Below are 22,908 nucleotides of genomic sequence, written 5' to 3'. Positions count from 1 at the left end.
AAAGCAACAATGCAGTGCAGCCAAAGTCAGCACTTTAAGTTGGCCTGCTTTTATTATTCTCTAAACCTAACCTCTGAAAACCTGTTTAAGCCAGTTATCTAATTAACTAGTTTTAGCTGCAAGCAGAGCCCGTATAAACTCAGTTTTAAAACTGGCCTTGAACTCATCTTCTTCCAACCTAAAGAGCAACTTTTAGTTAATTATCAAATTAAAGGAGTGTTCAGATAGAAATTATCCCTTAAATTTCCTCAGTCACCAAACTCCAATTTAAGCACTCCACTGCAGCTCAAAGCAACACTCCAGCGCAGACCATGAGCAAATTTCCAATCTAACAATATAATTCCCACATCGAGAGTTTAGAAAGATTGCTCAACTTTTTTTTAAAGCAACACAAAAAGTCCCATTTCAACTCACAGCCAACAAGTGTTTGACCATTTTAAATCATAACTTTAGATAGTAATTGAATGTTTTAAAATGGTTCTGAAACTATTAACATTGGTGCTCTTATCAAAACATATTAGATTTTGGAAAGGCTTGCATGGGGAGAGGCTGTTTCCCCTGGCTGGAGACTAGGAGGCAAATATCAGATTGAGGAGGTATTCCTTCACTCAGAAGATTGTGCACCGTTGGAATTTTCTACCAGAGGGATGTGGATGCTCAATTATTATTCCAAAAGATTCAAAATGAACTAAGGAATTTGGGGGTTGGACAGGAAAGTGAAGCTGTCGTCAGATCAAAGAACAGCCATAATTTTACAGGATGGTGGAATTAGGCTCAAGGGGCTGCAAGGCCTCCTCCTATTTCTAATATAATCTTAAGTCTGCTTGTAACATGATAATGTTAAAGTCAGCCATAATTATTAAATGGAAATAAATACAAGATGGGGGTAGGGAAGGAGGAGACGGGGATAATAAAAACAAGATTTAATAAAGTGATCAATTTGACTTTTATTAACTTATGGATAACTGACTTTCTCTTCAACTCCAAAATCCATTTCTACTCCGAATGTCTCTGCGGTTGCGATCTTGAATTTAAGCATTTTCTTTCTCACTGCCTCCATAATTACTCAAGAGCATATTATTTAATCAGTCTGGGCATTGCATACAAGGGCATCATTTATTGCCCAGCCCTAATTTGTGAGCAGTCTTCTTGAATAGAACTGACTGGCTCAATGGACCATTTCAGAGTGCAGTGTCAACCACTTGGCTGTGGGTCTTGAGGCACACAGGCTAAAGTGGGTAAGGACAGCAGATTTCCTTCCCCAAATGACATTAGTGAATCAGATGGCTTTTTCCCCCAACAATCTGATAGTTTCAGAAACAAAATTTTTATTTCTGACTTATTTAATTTAAATTCCCTAGCTGCCATGGAGGGTTTGAAGTCATGCTTCAGGATCATTAGTCAAGATCTCTAGATCACTAATAATAATTGATTATTACTAATCACTAATTGCAATGCAGATTTTGGATAGGTGCGGTAGTCACAGGGTAGTTGTCATGGGTGACTTTAACTTTCCAAATATTGATTGGAACCACTATAATTCGAAGTTTGGATGGGGCCGTTTTTATCCAGTGTGCAGGAGGGTTTCCTCACACAATATGTGGATAGACCGACAAGAGGCGGGGCCACATTGGATTTGGTACTGGCTAATGAACCGGGCCAAGTGTTAGATTTGGTTGTGGGAGAGCACTTTGGAGATAAGTGACCACAATTCGGTGACTTTCACTATAGCAATGGCGAGGGATAGGAACATACAGCAGGGCAGGGTTTATAACTGGGGGAAGGGTAATTACGATGCGATTAGGCAAGAATTGGGGAGCATAAGATGGAAACAGGAATTGTCAAGGATAGGCACAATTGAGATGTGGAGCTTGTTCAAGGAGCAAATACTGCATGTCCTTGATATGTATGTCCCTGTCAGGCAGGGAGGAAATGGTTGAGTGAGGGAACCAAGGTTTACAAAAGAGGTTGAATGTCTTGTCAAGAGGAAGAAGGGGGCTTACGCAAGGATGAGAAAACAAAGTTCAGTTAGGGCACTTGAGGAATACAAGATAACTAGGAAGGAGCTCAAGAAAGAGCTTAGGAGAGCTAGGAGGGGGCATGAGAAGTCCTTGGCGGGTAGGATCAAGGAAAACCCCAAGGCTTTTTACACTTATGTGAGGAATAAAAGAATGACCAAGGTGGAGTTAGGGCCAGTCAAGGACAGTAGTGGGAGCGTGTGCATGGAGTCTGAAAATATAAGAGAGGCCCTAAATGAATACTTTTCTTCAGTGTTCACAAAGGAGAGGGGCTATGTTGTTGAGGAGGATAGTGCGATACAGGCTGGTAGGCTGGAGGAGGTAGATATTCAGAAGGAAGATGAGTTGGAAATTTTGAGAAGCCTCAGGATAGATAAGTCCCCTGGGCCTGATGGGATATATCCTAGGATTTTTTGGGAGGCGAGGGATGAGATTGCAGAGCCTTTGGCTTTGATCTTTATGCCCTCACTGTCTATAGGAATAGTGCCAGAAGACTGGAGAGAGGCAAATGTTGTCCCCTTGTTCAAGCACGGTAGCATTGTGGATAGCACAATTGCTTCACAGCTCCAGGGTCCCAGGTTCGATTCCGGCTTGGGACACTGTGCGGAGTCTGCACATCCTCCCCATGTGTGCGTGGGTTTCCTCCGGGTGCTCCGGTTTCCTCCCACAGTCCAAAGATGTGCAGGTTAGGTGGATTGGCCATGATAAATTGCCCTTAGTCTCCAAAATTGCCCTTAGTGTTGGGTGGAGGTGTTGGCCTTGGGTAGGGTGCTCTTTCCAAGAGCCGGTGCAAACTTGATGGGCCGAATGGCCTCCTTCTGCACTGTAAATTCTATGTAAACTATGTAAAGGGAATAGGTATAACCCTGGGAATTATAGGCCGGTTAGTCTCATTTCGGTTATAGGTAAATTATTGGAAAGGGTCCTGAGGGATAGGATTTATGATCATTTGGAAAGATACAGCTTAATCCAGGATAGTCAGCACGGATTTGTGAGGGTTAAGTCTTGCCTCACAAGTTTGATTGTATTCTTTGAGGAGGCAACTAAGTACTCAGATGAAGGTAGAGCAGTTGATGTCATATACATGGATTTTAGTAAGGCATTTGATCAGCTGCCCCATGATCGGCTCATGCAGAAAGTAAGGAGGCATGGCACAGAGGGAAATTTGGCCGATTGGATCAGTAACTGGCTATCACATAGAAGACAGAGGGTGATGGTAGATTTTCATCCTGGAGCCCAGTCACCAGCGGTGTACCACAGGGATCAGTGCTAGGTCCTCTGCTATTTGTGATTTTTATCAATGACTTGGATGATTGAGTTGAAGGTTTGCTGATGACACCAAGATTGGTGGAGTAGTGGATAATGTGGAGGGCTGTTGTAGGCTGCAAAGAGACATTGATAAGATGCTGAAGCTGGGCTGAAAAATGGCAGATGGGAGTTTAAACCTAACAAGTGTGAAGTGATTCATTTTGGTAGGATAAATTTGAATGCGGATTACAGTGTTAACGGCAGGGTTCTGAAGAATGTGGAGGAGGAGAGAGATCTCGGAGCTCATGTCCATAGATCTCTGAAAGTTGTCACCCAAGTGGTAGAGCCGTGAAGAAAGCCTGTAGTGTGTTAGTATTTATTAATAGGGGGATTGCTTTTAAGAGCCGTGAGGTTATGCTGCAACTGTACAAGATCTTGGTTAGACCACATTTGGAGTAGTGTGTGCAGTTCTGGTCACCTCATTATAGGAAGGATGTGGAAGAATTGGAAAGGGTGCAAAGGAGATTTACCAGGATGCTGCCTGGATTGGAGGGTACGTCTTATGAGGAAAGGTTGAGGGAGCTAGGGCTTTTCTCATTGGAGCGCAGGAGGATGAGAGGTGACTTAATTGAGGTGTATAAGATGATGGGAGAGACAGCTACTTTTTCCTTGGGTGAATGTGGCTGTTGCAAGAGGCATAACTGTAAGGTTCATGTGGAAGATATAGGAGGGATGTCCGAGGTAAGTTCTTTACTCAGAGTGGTTGGGGCGTGAAACGCACTCCCAGCTATGGGTGTGGAGTCGGACACTTTAGGAAGTTTTAAGCGGTTATTGGATAGGCATATGGAGTGCACTAGAATTATTGGGAGTAGGTTGATTTGATCTTAGTTTCAGACTAGTTCGGCACAACACTGTGGGCCTAAGGGCCTGTACTGTGCTGTACAGTTTTATACAACTGCTAGTAACATAATGGCTACGCTACTGTACCATGTGCTAGCAGGAGCTCAGAAATGTTTCTAAGCGTCCGTTCAAATAGTCAATTCTAGGTTTTGAATTTACAACTATCTGCCTTCACCACACTGAAGTCATCCCACCAATCACCATGCCTATCTCACAATTTGAGTGCAAAGTGAAAAAAGAAAACATTTAATGTTCTGCGTTTTTTAAGATGGCTTGAGCATTTAGAAGTGATTTCGAAGTAGGTTTCAATCTGCAACCTGGTCACCAAAAATCAATTAAACTCGTCACGAAGTAGCAATTATCCCCTGCAATTAAATTCATGAGTTTTAAGACACAGCTCTGTCATGATATTTAGATCAGCATATCATGGTGCAATCAAACACACACTGATGGACATGCAGTAGGACCAACCAACACACACATCGCAGCCAATCACCAGTGAGAGCATATGCACTATAAAAACAGAGGACACTACAGTTCCCGCTCATTCCAGCAGCAGACAGCTCAGAGCACCGAGCACAGAGCCTGCCACTCAGACATTCACCATGTGCTGAGTGCCTCAGCCAGATAGTAATAGGACAGGGTCCACAGATTAGCTGGTAATGCAAGTACCCAAGTTAGCAGTGTGCTGTTATAGTTAAGTAGTAAATAAAATTGAGTTACACCATCTCCAGCCGTGTTGGATCGTTTGTACACCAGAACACCCAACACGACAGGATACCAGAAGTGGACGCAAGCCAGCGCCTGTGAGACCTACTTGCAACGCATCAGCAATCCGCCGTCCTGCACCATGGAGAACATCAACCCGCCGCCGCCACTCCGAATCGCTGGCAATCTCGGGGTCAATTGGAACCTGTTCAAACAGCGCTTCCAACTCTTCCTCGAGGCCACAGACAGGGAGAATGTATCGGACACCAGGAAGATTGCCCTTCTTCTCTCCACGGCAGGGCAACACGCCATCCACATCTTTAACTCCCTTACATTTACAGACGGTGAGGGCAAAACCAAACACAAGACGGTGCTCCTGAAGTTCGACGAACACTTCAGCGTCGAAATAAATGAGAGCTTCGAGAGGTACCTGTTCCAGCAACGCCTGCAAGGTAAGGACGAACCTTTCCAGTCTTACTTAACACACCTCCGCATCCTCGCGCAGTCCTGCAGCTATGGGACCACCTCTGACTCCATGATACGTGACCAGATAGTTTTCGGAGTCATGTCGGACAACCTGCGCCAGCAGCTCCTTCGGGTCAAGCAACTCACCCTGGCGACTGCCGTCGAGACCTGCGTCCTCCATGAGAACGCCACCAGCCGGTACTCACACATCCAGGCGGCCGAAACGGCGCGCCACGGGCCCCACGAGACGGAGCGGGTCCAGACGATCGAGTACCTCCCGGGCCGCGGTCTGGAGGCCGGCCATTTAACGCGCTTTCCGAGGACTCCAGCGCTTGTACGCGCCAAAAGGGACGCTGACGCAGAGGAACGCGATGCGCAGGCGCGCACTACGCAAGACCGCACCGCGCGTGCATGGTGGCGCAACGAATGCACTGACGTCACAACGTGCGGCAACTGTGGCTCCGCACATTTAAAGCGGCTATGTCCTGCCAAAGCGCGACGATGCCTGCGCTGCGGCAGGTTGGGCCACTACGCTGCCTGTCGTCGAGCAGCTCACCCTGCCAACTCGTACCCGTTTAACCAGCCTCGCAGAAACGTTCGGGCAATTCAACCCACGTTCACCGAGTCCGATCCTGACGTCACACAGACCAATGACACGGAGGACAGGGTGCCCTTCCGCGTTGCTGTCATCAACAAGAACACGCTGTCCCCGAGTCGAATGTACCTGCCTCTGTCAGTGCACAGCACTGATCCGGACGATGAGTGGTGTGCCACCCTGGTGGTCAACCCGAATTCGTCGCCCACCTGAGAGACTTAATTTATGAACCTTTTCATATTGGACTCACCGACTTGTTCTGACATACTGTTTTTGACTTTTTGCCATACTGTTTAATATTTTGTTATTGTTTGTTAATGACATTGGTTTTGTTCTTGGTCTAACAGTTAGTTTCTGCACCTGGCACCTTCCTGTGTATATAGTATATCCACATGTACATATTGTTGTAAATATTGCACACCATGATTAGATGCACTCACCACACTTCTTTATTTATTGTCATGTAGGCACATATTCTTTGCGAAAAGGGGGGGGGATGTCATGATATTTAGATCAGCACATCATGGTGCAATCAAACACACTGATGGACATGCAGTAGGACACAATCACCAGTGAGAGAACATGCACTATAAAAACAGGGGACACTACAGTTCCCGCCCATTCCAGCAGCAGCCAGCTCAGAGCACCGAACTCAGAGCCTGCCACTCAGACATTCACCATGTGCTGAGTGCCTCACCCAGATAGTAATAGGACAGGGTCCACAGATTAGCTGGTAATGCAAGTACCCAAGTTAGCAGTGTGCTGTTATAGTTAAGAAGTAAATAAAATTGAGTTACACCATCTCCAGCCGTGTTGGATCGTTCGTACACCAGAACACCCAACACGACACAATTAATATATTGCATATGGTAGGGCATAAAGATCCTGGCTACAAAATATAATCGATCATTGGAGATTTGCCTTTATTTGAATAAAAACTGCAGTATGCCCGATGAGCGCTAGGGTAAAGGTAAATATATAAGCCTGTAACTTCCTGGCTCCCAAGCGTCAGTTTTTGGGGGGTACCGGAAAGATGCACTGGGGAATCCCTGTTTCAATTTACGCGGCAATTGTCCAGAAGGGCTAACTTCCCCTGGATAATTGCGCAGAGAGCCATCCGACAAAGCGCTTTAAATTACTAACTTTGTATGGTGTTGCCAGTGCTGTGCTAACAGTTACTCTGAAAGAATTTTTAGATATAAAAGCACTTCTAATATCAGCATACCTCTTATAAAACCCAGACTGACCCCACAGACTTCCCGACACCTGGAAACCCTGGCTGTTCCTTCCCACCCCCACATGGTTCCACAGCACCAACACCCAGCCCCCCCAAACTTGGCTTCGACATTTCTCCACGGCCTGTTATTTTCAATGGGACCGTTAAACTCACCTGAAGAGCGCATCCTCCTTCGCTCCATTTCTTTTGAACGCCGATGTTGGAGCTGGGGACCCACTGCACTGCCTGAATCTGACCCAGTCTTAGTCAGCCCGGTTGGGTGAGACAGGCACTTAAGTATTTCAGCCTAGGTAACTGGGTATGGAATGGCAATTTGATGGTGACTGCCACTCTAAGGAGGTTACGGCCCATAATACAAAGCCATTTAAGTCTGTGATGAGCCGGTTGCCGTCAGAGAGACCGGGCAATTGTTGAGTGGTAACATTCAATTCATGGCCTAGGAAAGGGAATGATGTTAAGAATCTGCCAGGGTTTCCAAATGTGCATTTCCAGAACTCTTACAGGAAGTAGAATTTGTTTCAGTGTAACGCCCTTCATGGCAAAATAACAGTTAGTGTGTGGATCACACATTGAAAAGCAGCAGAACAAGCTGATAAGGTTTTTAAAAAAAAATACAGGATCCTTGGCTTTATAAATAAGGGAGGGATAAAAAAAGCAAAGCAGTAATAGTAAACTTTCATAAAACATGTTTGGAAGCCTCAGTTTGAATAACGTGTCCAATTCTGCATACCACACTTTCGGATGATATCAGGGGCTTGGAGAAGATGTATTTGTTCTTTCATGTGATGTGGGCATCACTGGCAAATCCAGCATTTGTTGACCATCCCTAAATACCTGTTGCTTACTAGGCCATTTCAGTGGACGGTTAAGAGTCAACCACAATGCTGTGGGTCTGGAGTGACATATGGGCCAGAACAAGTAAGGAAGGCAGATTTTATTTAAAATATCAGTGAATCAGATGGCTTTTTATACAACAATTGAAAGATAAGAGTCAAGACTCTTATTTTCAATTGAATTTAAATTCCACCATTAGACTGATCTCTGGATTTTTAGTCCAGTGACATTACTACTACACCATCTTCCCCGTTTACTAGATTTATTAGAATGGTAGCAGGAACTTTGGTTAAGTGGAGAAATTGGGATTGTTTTGTCACACAGTAGAAAGAGGATTTAACAATGGTGTTCAAAATTACAGAAAGGTTTCAAAAATAGATAAGTTACTGGCAGATGGGCTGATAACTAGAGAACACAGAATTTAAAATATCTGAAGCAAAGATCAGAGGGTGGATAAGGAGAATTATTTTTGTAGCGAGTTATGACAATCTGGAATGCACTGTCTGAAAATAGCAGAAGCAGAGTCAATAGTTACTTTCAAAAAAGAATTGGATATGTAATTGAAAAGGAAAACAATTCAAAGGCAATGTGGAAAACAAGAGGAGGACTAACTGGTTACTTCTTGCCAAGAGATGACACAGGTACACATAAGCTGTATGTTTCTAAGAAAAATGGCCACTTGTGGATACATATTGGAAGACTTGTTACGTCTTTGGAGCCGTAGTTTAATTAGACAACGCCTTCAGAATGAGCATGGGGGAAAAGGGAGAAATTTGAATTTTAAAAGAATCAGTGCACAAATCTTTCCTTTGAGATCCTCTGTGCAATATTTTGGCGAAAGTATTTCAAACTCTAGTCATACTTTGTGTGGAATAAATTTACATTCATTTGGATCCCTCATTACAAATTCAGTATGCCCTCCAACATTTCACGTCACCTTGAAACATTGCATTGGGAAATATCTTAATTAAAAGCAAGTTTAACTGGGCACCCGAAAGCCTAATATTTATTATTTTTCATTCAGCTGTTCATCACATAAATGCTCAAAGTTTTGTATTTACCTTGCCATTACCATCCTCTTCTGTGCTGATATCACCACCAGCGTCATCAGTATCCTGTCTTTTTCCTTAAAATAAAACAGTAGAGTTTATCCCGTGCACTGAGCTGCACAGATCACTGCACTTCCCTCGAGTAATCGCTTAGTAATAAGATCTAATGGTTTGTGGGATGGTACCAAAGCACCGCAGAAAAAAATTGCTTCAGCTTTTTTTTTCTCAAAGCCAGGAATGGAAGAAAACTAAATAAAACTTAGCAAAAAAAGCACAACCTATTCTGGAGTATCACAAGATCAAAGAGTTAGGAGTTTCACATATAGCCAGCTTTTGATCCTATCACCCAATATCTCCTTATGTGGCTCGGTGTTTTCTAATGCTTCTTTGAAGTGTCTTGGGACATTTCAATATGTAAAACACACTTCATAAACACAAGTTGTTGTTGCAAGGCAGAACTGATATTTTGTATACTTAAGACTCCTTCCCCTAAAAATAGGGGAAAAACACTATTTGTCAGTCTCACCTCTGGTAATTACATATCGTAGTGAAGGAACAAAGTTATTTGAAGCAATTGGCCTAGCGAGTAGTATATAGAAAATATGTCACGTTAACAGAAAACCAGTTGAACAGTGACAAACAAATTCTGATTGTATAAGAGCTATACTGTGAGACATTTTGGTAGTGTTCACGGATAAGGAGAAAACAAATAAGGGAACACAATATGGAAAGAGTTCATCCAAGAAGAATCTGTCACTTTCTGTAATTGAGGAGAAAACATACCCATCAATTTCATGGAGCACAACCAATTAAGAATTATTCATGAAGGTATGAGGCCCCGATGGGTAGGAGGTCCCGATGGCGAGTGTGGCCACAAACAGGAGGAGGTCAGAGTACTTTCGGTTGCACCGAGGGACGAGACAGGGGTGTCCCTTATCCCCCCTGCTCTTCGCACTGACGATTGAACCCCTGGCTATGGCACTGAGGGAGTCAAGGAACTGGAGGGGGTTGGTGCGTGGTGGGGGGGAGCACAGGGTGTCATTTTATGCAGACGACCTGCTGCTGTATGTGGCGGACACGGTGGGAGGAATTCCGGAGATAATGAGGATTCTTAGGGAATTCGGGGTACAAGCTCAACATGGGGAAGAGTGAGCTGTTCGTAGTTCATCCAGGGGACCAGGAGAGGGGGATTGGCGAGCTCCCACTAAAAAAGGCAGAGAGTAGCTTCAGGTATCTGGGAGTCCAGGTGGCCAGGAGCTGGGGGGCCCTGCATAGGCTTAATTTTACAAGGCTGGTGGAGCAAATGGAGGAGGAGTTCAAGAGGTGCGACCAATGCATTGCCGCGGTCCTTGACGGGTAAGGTGCAGTCAATCAAAAGGACGGTGCTCCCAAGGTTTTTGTTCCTGTTCCAGTGCCTCCCAGTGTTTAATCCCGAAGGCTTTTTTCAGGCAGGTTAACAGGAGTATAATGGGGTTTGTGTGGGCGCGAGGGACTCCGAGGGTGAGAAGGGTGTTCCTGGAGCGGAGTAGAGATAGGGGGGGACTGGCGCTGCCCAACCGCTGTGGATACTACTGGGCCACCAATGCGACGATGGTGCGCAAGTGGGTGATGGAGGGGGCTGCATGGAAGAGGCTGGAGACGGCGTCTTGTGTGGATACGAGTCTGGGGGCACTGGCAACGGCGCCGCTGCCGCTCCCTCAAAGGAGGTATACCACGAGCCCGGTGGTGGTGGCTGCCCTCAAAATTTGGGGGCAGTGGAGGCGGCACAGGGGAGAGGTGGGGGCCTCGGCGGGGACCCCATTACGGGGGAACCACCGGTTTGCCCCAGGAAGAACAGGTGGAGGGTTTGCGGGGTGGCACAGGGCAGGGATACGAAAGTTGGGGGACCTGTTTGTGGACGGGAAGTTTGCGAGCCTGGGTGAGCTGGAGGAGAAGTACGGGCTTCCCCCGGGGAACACCTTCAGGTACTTACAGGTAAGGGCGTTTGCGGACGGCAGGTGGCGGAATTCCCGTGGCTACGGCTACACACAGTATAGGGCAAGGTGCTCTGGGAGGGGGGGGGGGGGGAGAGAGATCTCGGAAACTTACCAGGTGATGCAGGAGGAGGCGGCCTCGGTGGTGGAGGTGAAAGGCAAGTGGGAGGAGGAGTTGGGAGAGGAAATGGAGGAAGGGACGTGGGCAGATGCCCTAGGGAGGGTGAACTCTTCCTCTTCATGCGCGAGGCTCAGCCTCATACAGTTTAAGGTGCTGCACAGGGCACACATGACCGGGACAAGGATGAGCAGGTTCTTTGGGGGTGAGGACAGGTGTGTTAGGTGCTCAGGGAGCCCAGCAAATCACACCCATATGTTCTGGGCATGCCCAGCGATGGAGGAATTTTGGAAGGACGTAGCGAGGACGGTGTCGAGGGTGGTAGGATCCAGGGTCAAGCCGGGCTGAGCATTCGCAATATTTGGGGTGGCAGAGGAGCCGGGAGTGCAGGAGGCGAAAGAGGCCGGAATTCTGGCCTTTGTGTCCCTGGTAGCCCGGCGAAGGATTCTTCTTCAGTGGAAGGATGCGAGGCTCCCAAGCGTGGAATCCTGGATCAACAATATGGCGGGGTTTATTAAGTTGGAGAGGGTGAAATTCGCCTCGAGAGGGTCGGTACAAGGGTTCTTTAGGCAGTGACAACCGTTCTTAAGAGTTCCTGGCAGAGCGGTAGACATTGGTCAATGGCAGCAGCAACTCGGGGGGTCCACTTTATTATTTTTTGTTTTTGTTATTTACACTGGAGGGTCTGAGGGGGTGTATATACTTGTTGTATTAAGTCGGGGTGTTAATGTTAATTTATTATTTATGTACGGGGGGGGGGGTATTAGAGGGTTGTTTTTCTGGACTGTGTTTTGTACTTAACCCTGTTGGGTTCCTTTTCCATTTTGTTATTGATATTTTATGAAAACTTTTAATAAAAATTATTTTTAAAAAAAAAAGATTTATTCATGAAGGCCTGCCTTCTCAACCTTTCCCCTCGTCTGAGGCGTGGTGAGACTCGGGTTAAGCCACCACCAGTCAGTTCTCCCCCTCAAAGGGGAAAGCAGCCTAGTGTAATCTGGGACTTTGGCGACTTTACCGTACCTATGGATTTAATCTATACAGTAATGTTTGATTACATGTTTCTTCACTGCTCCAGCTGGTCGTAGCCTCGTTTAAACAGGAAAGAATTTTGACCATTTAAACGATGACAGCAGCATTGTTATGCTGAGATGAAAATAGAATAGAACATTTGCAGCTTTTAAATTCAGAGTTTTATGTGTTGGCAACACAATTATTGCCCATCCCCAAATGTCCTGGAGAAGGTGATGTTGTGCCACATTCTTGAACTGCTGCAGTCAATAATTATTTTCATGCATTTACAGAATGTGGGCATCGCTGGCTGTGCCAGTATTTATTGCCCATCCCTAGTTTACCTTGCACAGGTGGAGGTGCTTTCTGCAATCACCGAAGTGTAGATATACCCATGGTGCTGTTAGGGAGGAAGTTCCAGGATTTTGACCCAGCAAGAGTGAAGGAACAACCACATATTTCAAAGTCAGGATAGCGAGTGTCTTAGTGGTGTTTCCAGGTATTTGCTGCCCATGTCCTTCTAGATTGTAGCGGCTGCGAGTTTGGAAGACGCTGCCCAAAAAGTCTTGGCGAGTTCCTATAGTGAATCTTGTAAATGGTACACTGCTGCCACTGTTTCGTCAGTGGTGGAGGAATTGAATGTTCGTGGAAGGAGTATCAATTAAACAGGCTGCTTATTCTTAGATAGTGTTGAGTTACTTCAGTGTTGTTGGAGCTGCACTCATCCAGGAAAGAGGAGAGTATTCCATCACACTTCTGACTTGTGCCTTGTAGATGGTGGATAGGCTTTGGGGAGTCAGGCGAGTTACCACACAATTCATAGCTTCTGGCCAGGTCTTGTAGTCACAGTATTTATATGTCTAGTCCAGTTCAGTTTCTGGTCAATGGTAACCCCCAATATGGTGATAATGGGGGATTCAGCGATGGTAATGCCAATGAAAGTCATGGGGCGATGGTTAAGATTGTCTCTTCTTGGAAATGCATAGAACATACAGCGCAGAAGGAGGCCATTCAGCCCATCGAGTCTGCACCAAACCATTTAAGCCCTCACTTCCACCCTATCCCCGTAACCCAATAACCCCATCTAACCTTTTTGGTCACTAAGGGCAGTTTATCACGGCCAATCCACTAACCTGCACGTCTTTGGACTGTGGGAGGAAACCGGAGCACTCGGAGGAAACCCACGCAGACCCCAGGGAGAATGTGCAGACTCCTCACAGACAGTGACCAAGCAGGGAATCGAACCTGGGACCCTGGCGCTGTGAAGCCACAGTACTATCCACTTGTACTACAGTGCTCCCCTAATGCCCGATGGTCATTACCTGGCACTTGTGTGACTTTAACATTACTTACCATTTGTCAGCCCAAGCCTGGATATTGTCTATGTATTGCACTGCATTTGGGCATTGACTGCTTCAGTATGTGAAAAGTTGTGAAGGGTGCAGGTACACCCATAGTGTTGTTAGGGAGGGAGCTCCAGGATTTTGATCCGGTGACAATGAAAGAATGGTGATATAGTTCCAAGTCATGATGCTGTGAAACTTAAGAGGGCAACTTGCAGTTTGTGGCATTCCCATGTGTCTTTGTCCTTCTAGGTGGGTTTGGAAGGTGTTTTTGAAAGAGGCGTGGCGATTTGTTGCAATTAAGATAGCACTGTGCTAATGGAGGTAGGTCTGAATATTTAAGGCAATGGATCAATACCAACCAAGCACCGTTTTGCCCTGGATGCTGTTGAGTCTCCTGACCATTGTCAAGAGTTTCACTCATCCAGGCAAGTGGAGAGTATTCCGCCACACTCCTTACTTGAGCCTTGTAAATGGTGGGCAGCTTTGGGGGGTCAGGAGATCAGTTACGCAGTGCTGAGATCCCAACCGCTGACTTACTCGTAGCCACAGCATTTACATGGAACGCCCAGTTCCGTTTCCAGTCAATAGTAACCCCAGATGTGAGTGGTGGGGCTTCACCACTGGCATTGTTTTGCACGTCATAGGGAGATGGCTAGATTCTATCTTGTTGGAGATGGCCATTGCTTTGCACTTGTATGGCGCGAATATTACATGTCACTCATCGGCCCAATCTCCAGAGTTGTCCAGGTCTTGCTGCATACGAGAATGGACTGCTTCAGTATCTGAGTCGTCGTGGGTGGGACCGAACATTGTGCTATCAACAAAGATTCCTCCTGCTGAAAGGTCATTGATGAAACACCCTGAAGATGACCACACCTTAAGACACTGTCCAAGCAACTCCTCCTGCAAGATCTTGAAGCCAAGATGAATGACCTACGTCAACCAAAAACATCTCCCTTGGTGTAAAGTACGTCTCCAGCCAATGTAGATTATCCCCAATTCCCACCAACTTCAGTTTTGCTGGAGCTCCCGGATACCATACTCCGTCAAATGCTGCTTTGATGTCAAGGGCAGTCACACTCACCTCACCACCAGAATTCAGGTTTGTGTCCAGGTTTGGACCAAGACTGTAATGAGGTCAGGAGTGGAGTACCCCAGGCAGAACCCAACTGAGCAATGGTGAATATGTTATTGTTGTGCATGTGCTGCTTCGCCGGCCCTGTGAATGACACCTTCCACTACTTTGCTGTTGATTGACAGTGGGTTGATGGGGTAGTAATTGGCAAGATTGGATTGGTCATACTTCAGCAATTATCCATTGTTGGGTAGGTGCCCGGTTTGTAGCTGTACTGGAATAGCTTGGATAGTGACTTGGCTGGTTCAGGAGCAGGAGTTCTACATACCCAAACCATAAAAAGGAAACCTTATAATGCAGCTACATTTTAGTGCAACATCTTTGTTCATCGTCGAGAGTAATTGAATGAGCGGCAGACAGAAGCATGCTATCTTTCCCCTGAGCTCATGCTGCCCCATGCTCCTGTAGTGCTTTCTCCATGCTCTTCCAATGCTGCTGCAAATGAGAGACTCTGCAGTGAGAAGCAAATATACCCATCTCACCGACATCTGTAAGTAAATACCTGTTTCTTTAAAAGCATTATATTAAAACACTTTATAAACAGCATATTTGTATCTTGCATAATATACAGATTATAATTTAGAGGGAATGAGTCCTTAATCAGAAATCCATTTGAAACATTTCAACTGGAGTTTGACAGTCACTGTGCTACATTGACCACAAATCAAAATGATTCCTGTACTCAATCTAACAAATATGTATTGGAATTAAAAAATAATTTGAATACAATCCCAGTGGAAAACTGTTTATATATTTGTTCATTATCCAATCTTTCCACTCCCTCAATCATTCTCTGGCTCCTCTGTTCTGTATTATTTCCTGCAAACAATTTGTAAAAAAGGTTACTACAGTCAAACTGATAAAAGTATATAAAAATTAATTTGATGTTATCCTTCTGAAAATGTTCTATTTTACTGCAATCAGCAAATACCCTTTAACCAAAACATCCAGTTGAAGTTCTGACCATCCAATAATGAGTGGTGGTTGACAACAAATGAAACAAGACAGCTCCACCAACATGCCTATTTTCAGTAATGGCGGAGTCCAACAAGACAATCATCTTCAGCTATTAGCACATCTTCAGCCAGCAGCACTGAGTGGATGGCCCTTCTCTGCCTCAGAGGATACTCACACGTCACAGATCGCAGCTTTCAGCCAATGCAATTAATTCCCCGTGATATCAGAAAACTGGACACAGCAAAGTTGGCAGGTATCAACATCCCAACTATAGTAAAGCTAAACTAGTACAGCACTGGTATCCAACATAGGAAATTCATTAACAGTACATTAAAAGGACAAATTGGGTATCGTCTGATTGGTTGATAATCATTCTAGAAGTGATGGATGACATCACTAATAATATCAAAGCAGCACTTAATCATCAATAACGTCCTCACTGATGCTCAGTTTGCCAACAAACCCCGGTTCTAGATCTCAATTTAGACTTGGTCCCAACATGGGACACAAAAGCCGAATTCCAGGGGTGAGCCAAGAGTGACAACCCTTGCAAAATGTTAAAACGTCATATGCCCAGGATGGTAGTGAGTGAGAGCAAGCCGGTCTGTCAGTGCAAGAGCCCAGAGACTAGGAGTGAGCCAGACACATACTGACCCTACTTCTCCTACTCCCTCCCCAAAAACCTATCCACGCAGCAGACTGGTAGAAATGCCCAGGCTGATAGGCAACCTGCTTCCGACCACTTTTGTATGGATCCAGGCCAGCTTGGAGTGTGCCACCAGAGACAAATGCAAGGTCAAGTGTTGGTTAAATGCTCTGTCTCAGTCCCACCCCTTCCTTGATGACTAGGACTTGGGGTCTATTGTCTCCAGTTCTGCTTCTTACACAGGAAAACAAAAATGATTTGATTGGTTAGCTCTGCTGTTTGGCACTTTAAAAAAAATGTATTTATTATATCGATCTTGTTAAAAATTCATGTTTAATGTTGTGCCAAACCTCATCTTCACGGAATATCATCAACCCCTTGAGTGAATAAAACATTTAAATGTGCCCCCTCATGTGAAAGTCAGATAACCATGTTGAAACATAAGATTCTGAGGTGGCTTGACAGGGTAGATGTCAAAAGAACATTTCCCTTCGTGGAGGAATCTAAACTTATGAGATGAAATATCATGCAGAGGTGCAGCTGCCACTCAAGAAGCTCAACGCCATCCAAGACAAAGTAGTCCACTTCACAGACATTTCATCCTCAAGCCTAAATATCCACCCCAACTCACCAGAGGCTTCTTCAGCAGCACTTTGCAAATCAACAACTACTACCACCTAGCACACGGCCAGCCATTATATGGGAACGGCACCACCTCAAAAGATCTCGACATTTCATCATACCTCCAAGAACAACATTTTTGCAAAGAAAATACAAAAAGATGTTAAGAAAACTGAATCCATCTTGTGCAAAATTGTACAGCGAAAGTTAGTAAATGGACTACCTTTGTTTTTAGGTGTTTTCTTTGAAACAGTATCGGAAAAGAGCTGCACGTTATCAGGATCGCCTCCCTCCTCTTCTATTACCTGTTTTGATAAAGTAATGTTTGCAAGTTTTTTTTTTTTATAAAAGCTTCTTTATCAGCAATTCTTAATGAAAAACATAAAATTATGAATTATACTGAGAAAATTGACAAGAGTTCTATATTTCTGAAGGCATCGTAAAAGTTGATATGCCAATTAAATACAGCTTTCAAGCAACAGCGATTAATTTGGAAGACAAACATTTATGTACAACCCTGTAATTTATCTAAACTAAGTTTGTACTGGGAGAAACTACTAGCTGGAATTATGTACACTAATCCAGCGAGTAACCCACTGAAAATGGATTTGGACATTAAGGGCATTCAGCTTTAATCATCCGACAATTACATGTACCCCCAACAATTGGATCAATGAAGCCAAATACTGGTTAATAGCCAAAGAAATAAGGACGATTTATTCCATGGCTCTATGTCCTAACAAAAATTATGACAAAAGTTTTCCTTTTAAAAGCGTTATATTCATTCGATCACGCGAATCAGAAAATGGGCAGTTTTTGATCGTTAAATCATAAGCTTTTATTGAAAAAGGAAAGCTTTAACCGATCAATTGAAAGGCGTCAGCCAACCGTTCATTGAAGAAATCGGGGGAATATTTTCCCATACATAACGCTAAAAACAAATATTCTTCATGAATCCAACGGTATTTGATATTTATTTTTTACAGATGACCGCTCGCGGAAAATCTTGCGCATCGTCAATGCGAATCACCCGACACGGAACAGACCTCAAACGTTTTTAACCGTTACGAAAGAATTTAAGTCGCTGAGATTTGTTTGTGAAACATTTGTCTGTGAAACATTAAACCCATTTAGAGAAGCAGCAGCGGCGGCCATTAAGATGTGTGCGTATTGGGGGGGGGGGGGGGGGGCGCGGTGAATAGGTTTCATCCGAGGCCTAAAGGTATCAACGGTAAACCGCGGCGGCGCCGACGCTCTCTACTCCGTGACTTTAGCGGTTTCTCACACCTGCTTCAACCTTGCGATCAAGACAGTTTTAACCCCACTGATGTCGAGATTCCGCCGTTTGAGTTCGGATTTGAGATCGACGACACGCAGGTCTGTGATGCGCCGGGCCTCAGTGGGGCTGGGAACGGCAGCCATTTTAGGCGTCTTCACCAAGCGAACTGGAGCTCGAGCGTTCAGACCCCGCCCCCCCCAGGTCCCATTCCCGCCCGCGACTCCGCCTCCGTGACGCACCCGGATGTGCATGCTCCGCCTCCGTGACGGACCCGGATGTGCATGCTCCGCTCGTCTCAGCCGCTCCCCGCGACTTCGAGAGATGTCCACACCCCGCCATTGGCAAGAGCCCGGATGCGAGTCCTTGCAGTTCGCAGCGCGGCTGTGGTTTTGTTTACGGCGGGAACGGTGTCTGTAGCCCGGGGAAACAAGCGGGAGCGCGGACAGCGTTAAATACCAGTGCAAAAGCCCTCTCAGTGAGGGCTTCTTACACGCGATGCTAAAGCTGCCGAGATTTAAACCCATGACCAAATTCTAAATATACTTAAGAATTGCGATGGCGGCTATTTCCCCGCGTTGTACCCTATTTTGACGAAGGTCAACGATCTGAGATGTTTCCTGTCCCGAACTAGGGAATTAAAAAAATATTTAGCGGTATTGCGCCATTTCAGTCGCTGAATCACAGCTTCTTGTTGATTGGACCAAAACATTAAAAAGACAACAATTCTTTCACGGAACACTTAGTGCGGAGGAAGGCCATTCGGCCCATCAAATAAGTAATGGCTCACAAAACATGCTACCTCGTCCCACGCCTTGTGCCGTAACCTTGCACGTTCTCTTCAAATACCAATTGCCTTTTGGGTCCATCGACGAAACCTGCCTCCACCACACTCAGGAAGTTTGTTGCAGACTCCAATCATCCTTTGGGTGAAAAGTTTTCCTTCCATCACTTTTAATCCTTTTGCCACTTGCCCTCTGATTCTTGATGCACTCTTGGGTGGGAACAATTTCTCATTACTTACCCTGTCCATAACCCTCAGGATATTGAATGCTCATATCAGTCTTCTCTCAGCCTTCTTTTCTCCAGGGAAACCCGTCCCAACCTCTTCAATCTATCCTCATAGCTACAGTTGATTATGCCTGGAATCATGCAAATCTCTGTGCTCCAATGCTTTCACATCTTTAAGTGTGGTGCCCAGAACTGGATGCAGTAATTGTACAAGTTCAAGATGACCTCCTTACTCTTGTACTCAATGTCCCTACTAATAAAGCCTGTTACTATACACTTTATTAATTGCTCTCCCAATACACCGTCAGCTTGTATATAAAGAATCACAGAATTTACAGTGCAGTAGGCTATTCGGCCCATCCAGTCTGCACTGGCCTTTGGCAAGAGCACCCTACCCAAGCCCACACCATTCCTGTACCCCATCCAACCTTTTGGACACTAAGGGCAATTTAGCATAGCCAATTCACCTAACCTGCACATCTTTGGACTGTGGGAGGAAACTAGAGCACTCGGAGGAAACCCACGCAGACACAGGGAGACGGGCAGACTCCGCGGAGACAGTGAACCTAGGAATCGACCTTGGAGTTGTGAAGCAACTCTGCGACCGTCCTGCCCGGAGGTCACTCGGTTCCTAATCCCTTAAAAGAGCTTCTCTTTATTTTGCACTGCCCCTCTATAATCTTGCTGTCAAAATTAAGCAACGTATATCTGACCAAATATCTGCTCTTTCCTGTGTGCCTCAATGTTTAAATTGCGTGCGTTAAAATTGCCTACGAAATCAGTGGGCTATTTTTAACCATGTGAAGAGGCGCTATGTGGAAAAAGGTTGTTGTTGCATGAATGCTGGCGCGATCGCGCATGCGCCATCATTTTCCGGTTTAAAAGCGGTTTTGTGGAAACAAAAGCACCGGCGGTGATAAATGAGAGACGCCAAACGGGTAGGCACGGTTCTTCCGTTTAACCCACAGAGTCAGAGAGAGAGAGGAATATCGGTTGGGAGGTGCAGCGTGGTCAGCATTCGGAAAGGCGAACAAAGCCAGCGTCGTAAAAGATGAGGCGCCGCAAAGCGAATTGCAGGCGGTGTCGTGAGGAGTTTTCTTCTCCCGGAAAGCGAGAGCCGGCCCGCGTCGTAAGGAGGAGGGCGCCGGAAAGCAGGTGCGGGGCTGTGTCGCAAAAGCGGAGCTGCCCCGTCTGATGCATTGAGCAACCCCGGGGCTCGAGCAGCGAAGCTTCGTCGTTCAAAGGAGAGAAGGAAGAGGGAGGGGTGGCTTGTGTCAACAAGAGGCTCTTTATAAAAACAAAATCTCTCAGAAGGAATGCCTGAATAAGGCCCAGTGGGGAATAATGCGCGGCGGCCGGCACCTTACACTGAAGAAGCTTCGGTAAGCTCCTCTCGAGGCTCTTCGCCGTCTTTTTTCTTTCCGGGGGGGGGGGGGGGGAGGAGGAATGGAAAGAGGGGGTGGGACAATTTTAATCTTGTTTAATATGAATCCCCTCCCTTCCCAACCGGTGAAAAGAAAAAGTGATTATAAAGTCCCGGCCTGGTCAGCGCATTTCGAGCTGCTGACGTTTATATAACACCCCCCCCCCCCCCTCCCCTCCTCCACACACACAACTCCCCCGCACAATTTACTCAATAGAGGGGAGGGAGGCAGAAGTTTGAATCCCCACTACAATCTTTTGATCTCGCCACTCTTCTTGCAGTTTTTATTTTTAAATCATTGCAAACGGGTTTCGATATCAAGAGGGTGGTTGCCAGGGAGAGATTGGAGGATTCTCAGCGACAATTGAGTCGCCTGTGTTGATTGATTGAGGACTCTGCAGTGGACTTTCTAGAGGAGCAGAGAATGGGGGCTGTGGGGGTGGATCCTTTCTGCCTGTCTGCCTGCCCCTTTTTTTCTATGTGTTTATAATTCCAGCATTCAGCCTCACAGCCAGGTTGTGTCGCCTGGGAGGATGGAGGATAGATACCCAGTTTAGGTTTGGTGCTGCAGCAGATTATTCCACCTCTGGAGCATGCTTCAAAATGGTCTTTCTTGTCAAGGCTTGAAATTCAACATTTTCTTCTTCTCTTCCGCGTGATTTTTATTGCTTGGCGCATTTCCATCAGGCAATTTGTACTTCAAAATAGTAGTGTCACTTGCATGCACATTTAAAAATATATGATTCGAAAATGGAGTTTTGGGATTTAGACCTAAAGTTGAGTCTAAAAGAAACTATAAAAGAATGGACTTGCAACACCCAGTTAAAATTCTTGATGGTGTAATGGGGTTAATGTTTACAAGTTTAATTTGTAAAAGCCAATAATTAATGTGACTAAAGCTAGATGTGTGCACTTTGAAGATTAAGATGGAAAATTAAATATCTCTAACTCGTGTATAATTGGCAATCACTTTATGCTCCCATGTGATAATTCTGTATTTGAAACGCACATTTTTTATGCACATTATCTCTTAACATCACTTCTGAAGCCGTCAGGCTTGCTGGGATGCCATCTCGTGAGCCCTGCACCCAACTAGTCATTATTCATATATGAAACTGGGAGAGTGGCTGTCAGCTGAGAAGTCTGCCATTTAGGGGCGAGGGAAGGTGATCGCAGTCCAACGCGATTCATTAACTGCTTCACTGTTCAACTACTGTAAGCATCCTTTCCAGCAGGGTATAGTGGCTGATTTAATAAAAGCTGTTTTAACTCCAAGCTGGCACTTTCTTTGCCTGTGTGGCTTATACCACCATGTGGTACACTTATATGTTGCCTTCAGTTAAACAATCTGTTTTAAGGATTGCTGTACACACACATGCAGTTTTGTCTTTCATTCAACCAAATAGTTACTTTATGAAGTAGGATTGCTTCTGATGTGCATGTAATAGCAGTGTGTTTTTAAAAAATAGGCAAATCAAGGTCCTATTTTTGTTTCCTGTTTTACAAATTCCATCTTTCATGATTGTTTTAACATCAACTTGCATTTAGATGGTGCTTGAATGTTTACAAAGTCCCAAAGCGCTTTACGAAGGTGTAACAAAGTAAAACTTGTGTAGTAGACAAGTTCTGGTATGAATCTGTGCTCAGAATTTTTCCTATAATTTGCCCTTTTGTGAAATCCTGGAACAAGAACAGGAAATGGTATGATTTCTTAATTGGCATCAGCATAGAGAAAAATTAGACTCCGCATTAAGTTTAGATTTTTCATTAGAACTGCATTTGAACTGAATTCAACGTTTTGGGAGCGGTCGATCTTGCTGACAGACGTGCTGTGTTTGCAGCATTTTCAACTTTCATTTGCTTTGCAGTAGTTTTTAAAAAAAAGACATCTGTTAATCAAATTGTTCCTAAAAATAAGACGTCAACTTCGTCTTATCAATACTACCCCACTGTAAATTAGTTTGACTCAAATTAACCAATCTCTGACTTAACACTCAGTGAAAGAGGATTTGTGGTGAAAAGCATCAAATGGGTATACGAGGGAAAATGAATGGGAGGATGTGCAGATAGGGTTAAATAAATTGGGTGAGAGTAGGCTCTTGTGGACTAGTTGGGCTGAATGACCTGTTTCTGTACTGTAAATTCTCTGCAATTAAAAGGATTTTTCTTTTGTTTGACTGGCTTGATCATGGATTCTGGTTGTGGTAGGCCCATTGCTGGCTCGTCAGACCCAATTGGTTGAAAACAACAGTTGGAGCTAGTTCTCCATTTTCACACTTGATTATTTGCATACATGTGAATGTGTTTTTGTTAAGACCATTACATATGAGGGATCCT

The 22,908-nt window shown here is 45.1% G+C and overlaps 2 protein-coding genes across 5 annotated transcripts in view; one reads left to right on the top strand and one right to left on the bottom strand.

The window, feature by feature from the left end:
• Positions 1-20,194, bottom strand: part of sltm (SAFB-like, transcription modulator) — an 82,412-nt gene extending 62,218 nt beyond the window's left edge. For 2 of the 3 annotated variants that reach the window (XM_072470705.1, XM_072470706.1), the window contains exons 1-3: positions 18,149-18,325; positions 17,085-17,166; positions 9,067-9,131 (exon numbers count right to left, since the gene is read on the bottom strand). In XM_072470705.1, coding sequence (XP_072326806.1) covers positions 9,067-9,131; positions 17,085-17,166; positions 18,149-18,283 — 282 coding nt within the window. In that variant the 5' untranslated portion in view covers positions 18,284-18,325. Of the gene's footprint in view, positions 1-9,066; positions 9,132-17,084; positions 17,167-18,148; positions 18,326-20,114 lie in introns of those variants that run through there. The other variant, XM_072470707.1, reaches the window with a different exon arrangement.
• A 111-nt stretch (positions 20,195-20,305) lies between these two features.
• rnf111 (ring finger protein 111) overlaps positions 20,306-22,908 on the top strand; it is a 195,989-nt gene continuing 193,386 nt past the window's right edge. For both annotated transcript variants that reach the window (XM_072470709.1, XM_072470708.1), the window contains exon 1: positions 20,306-20,530. The gene's annotated coding sequence lies outside the window, so the exon portion shown is untranslated. The remainder of the gene's footprint in view (positions 20,531-22,908) is intronic.

This window comes from Scyliorhinus torazame, chromosome 12 (assembly GCF_047496885.1).
Source record: "Scyliorhinus torazame isolate Kashiwa2021f chromosome 12, sScyTor2.1, whole genome shotgun sequence".
Lineage (NCBI taxonomy): Eukaryota > Metazoa > Chordata > Chondrichthyes > Carcharhiniformes > Scyliorhinidae > Scyliorhinus > Scyliorhinus torazame.
The sequence above is the reverse complement of the archived record's forward strand: the minus strand, read 5'-3'. Positions and strand labels throughout refer to the sequence as shown.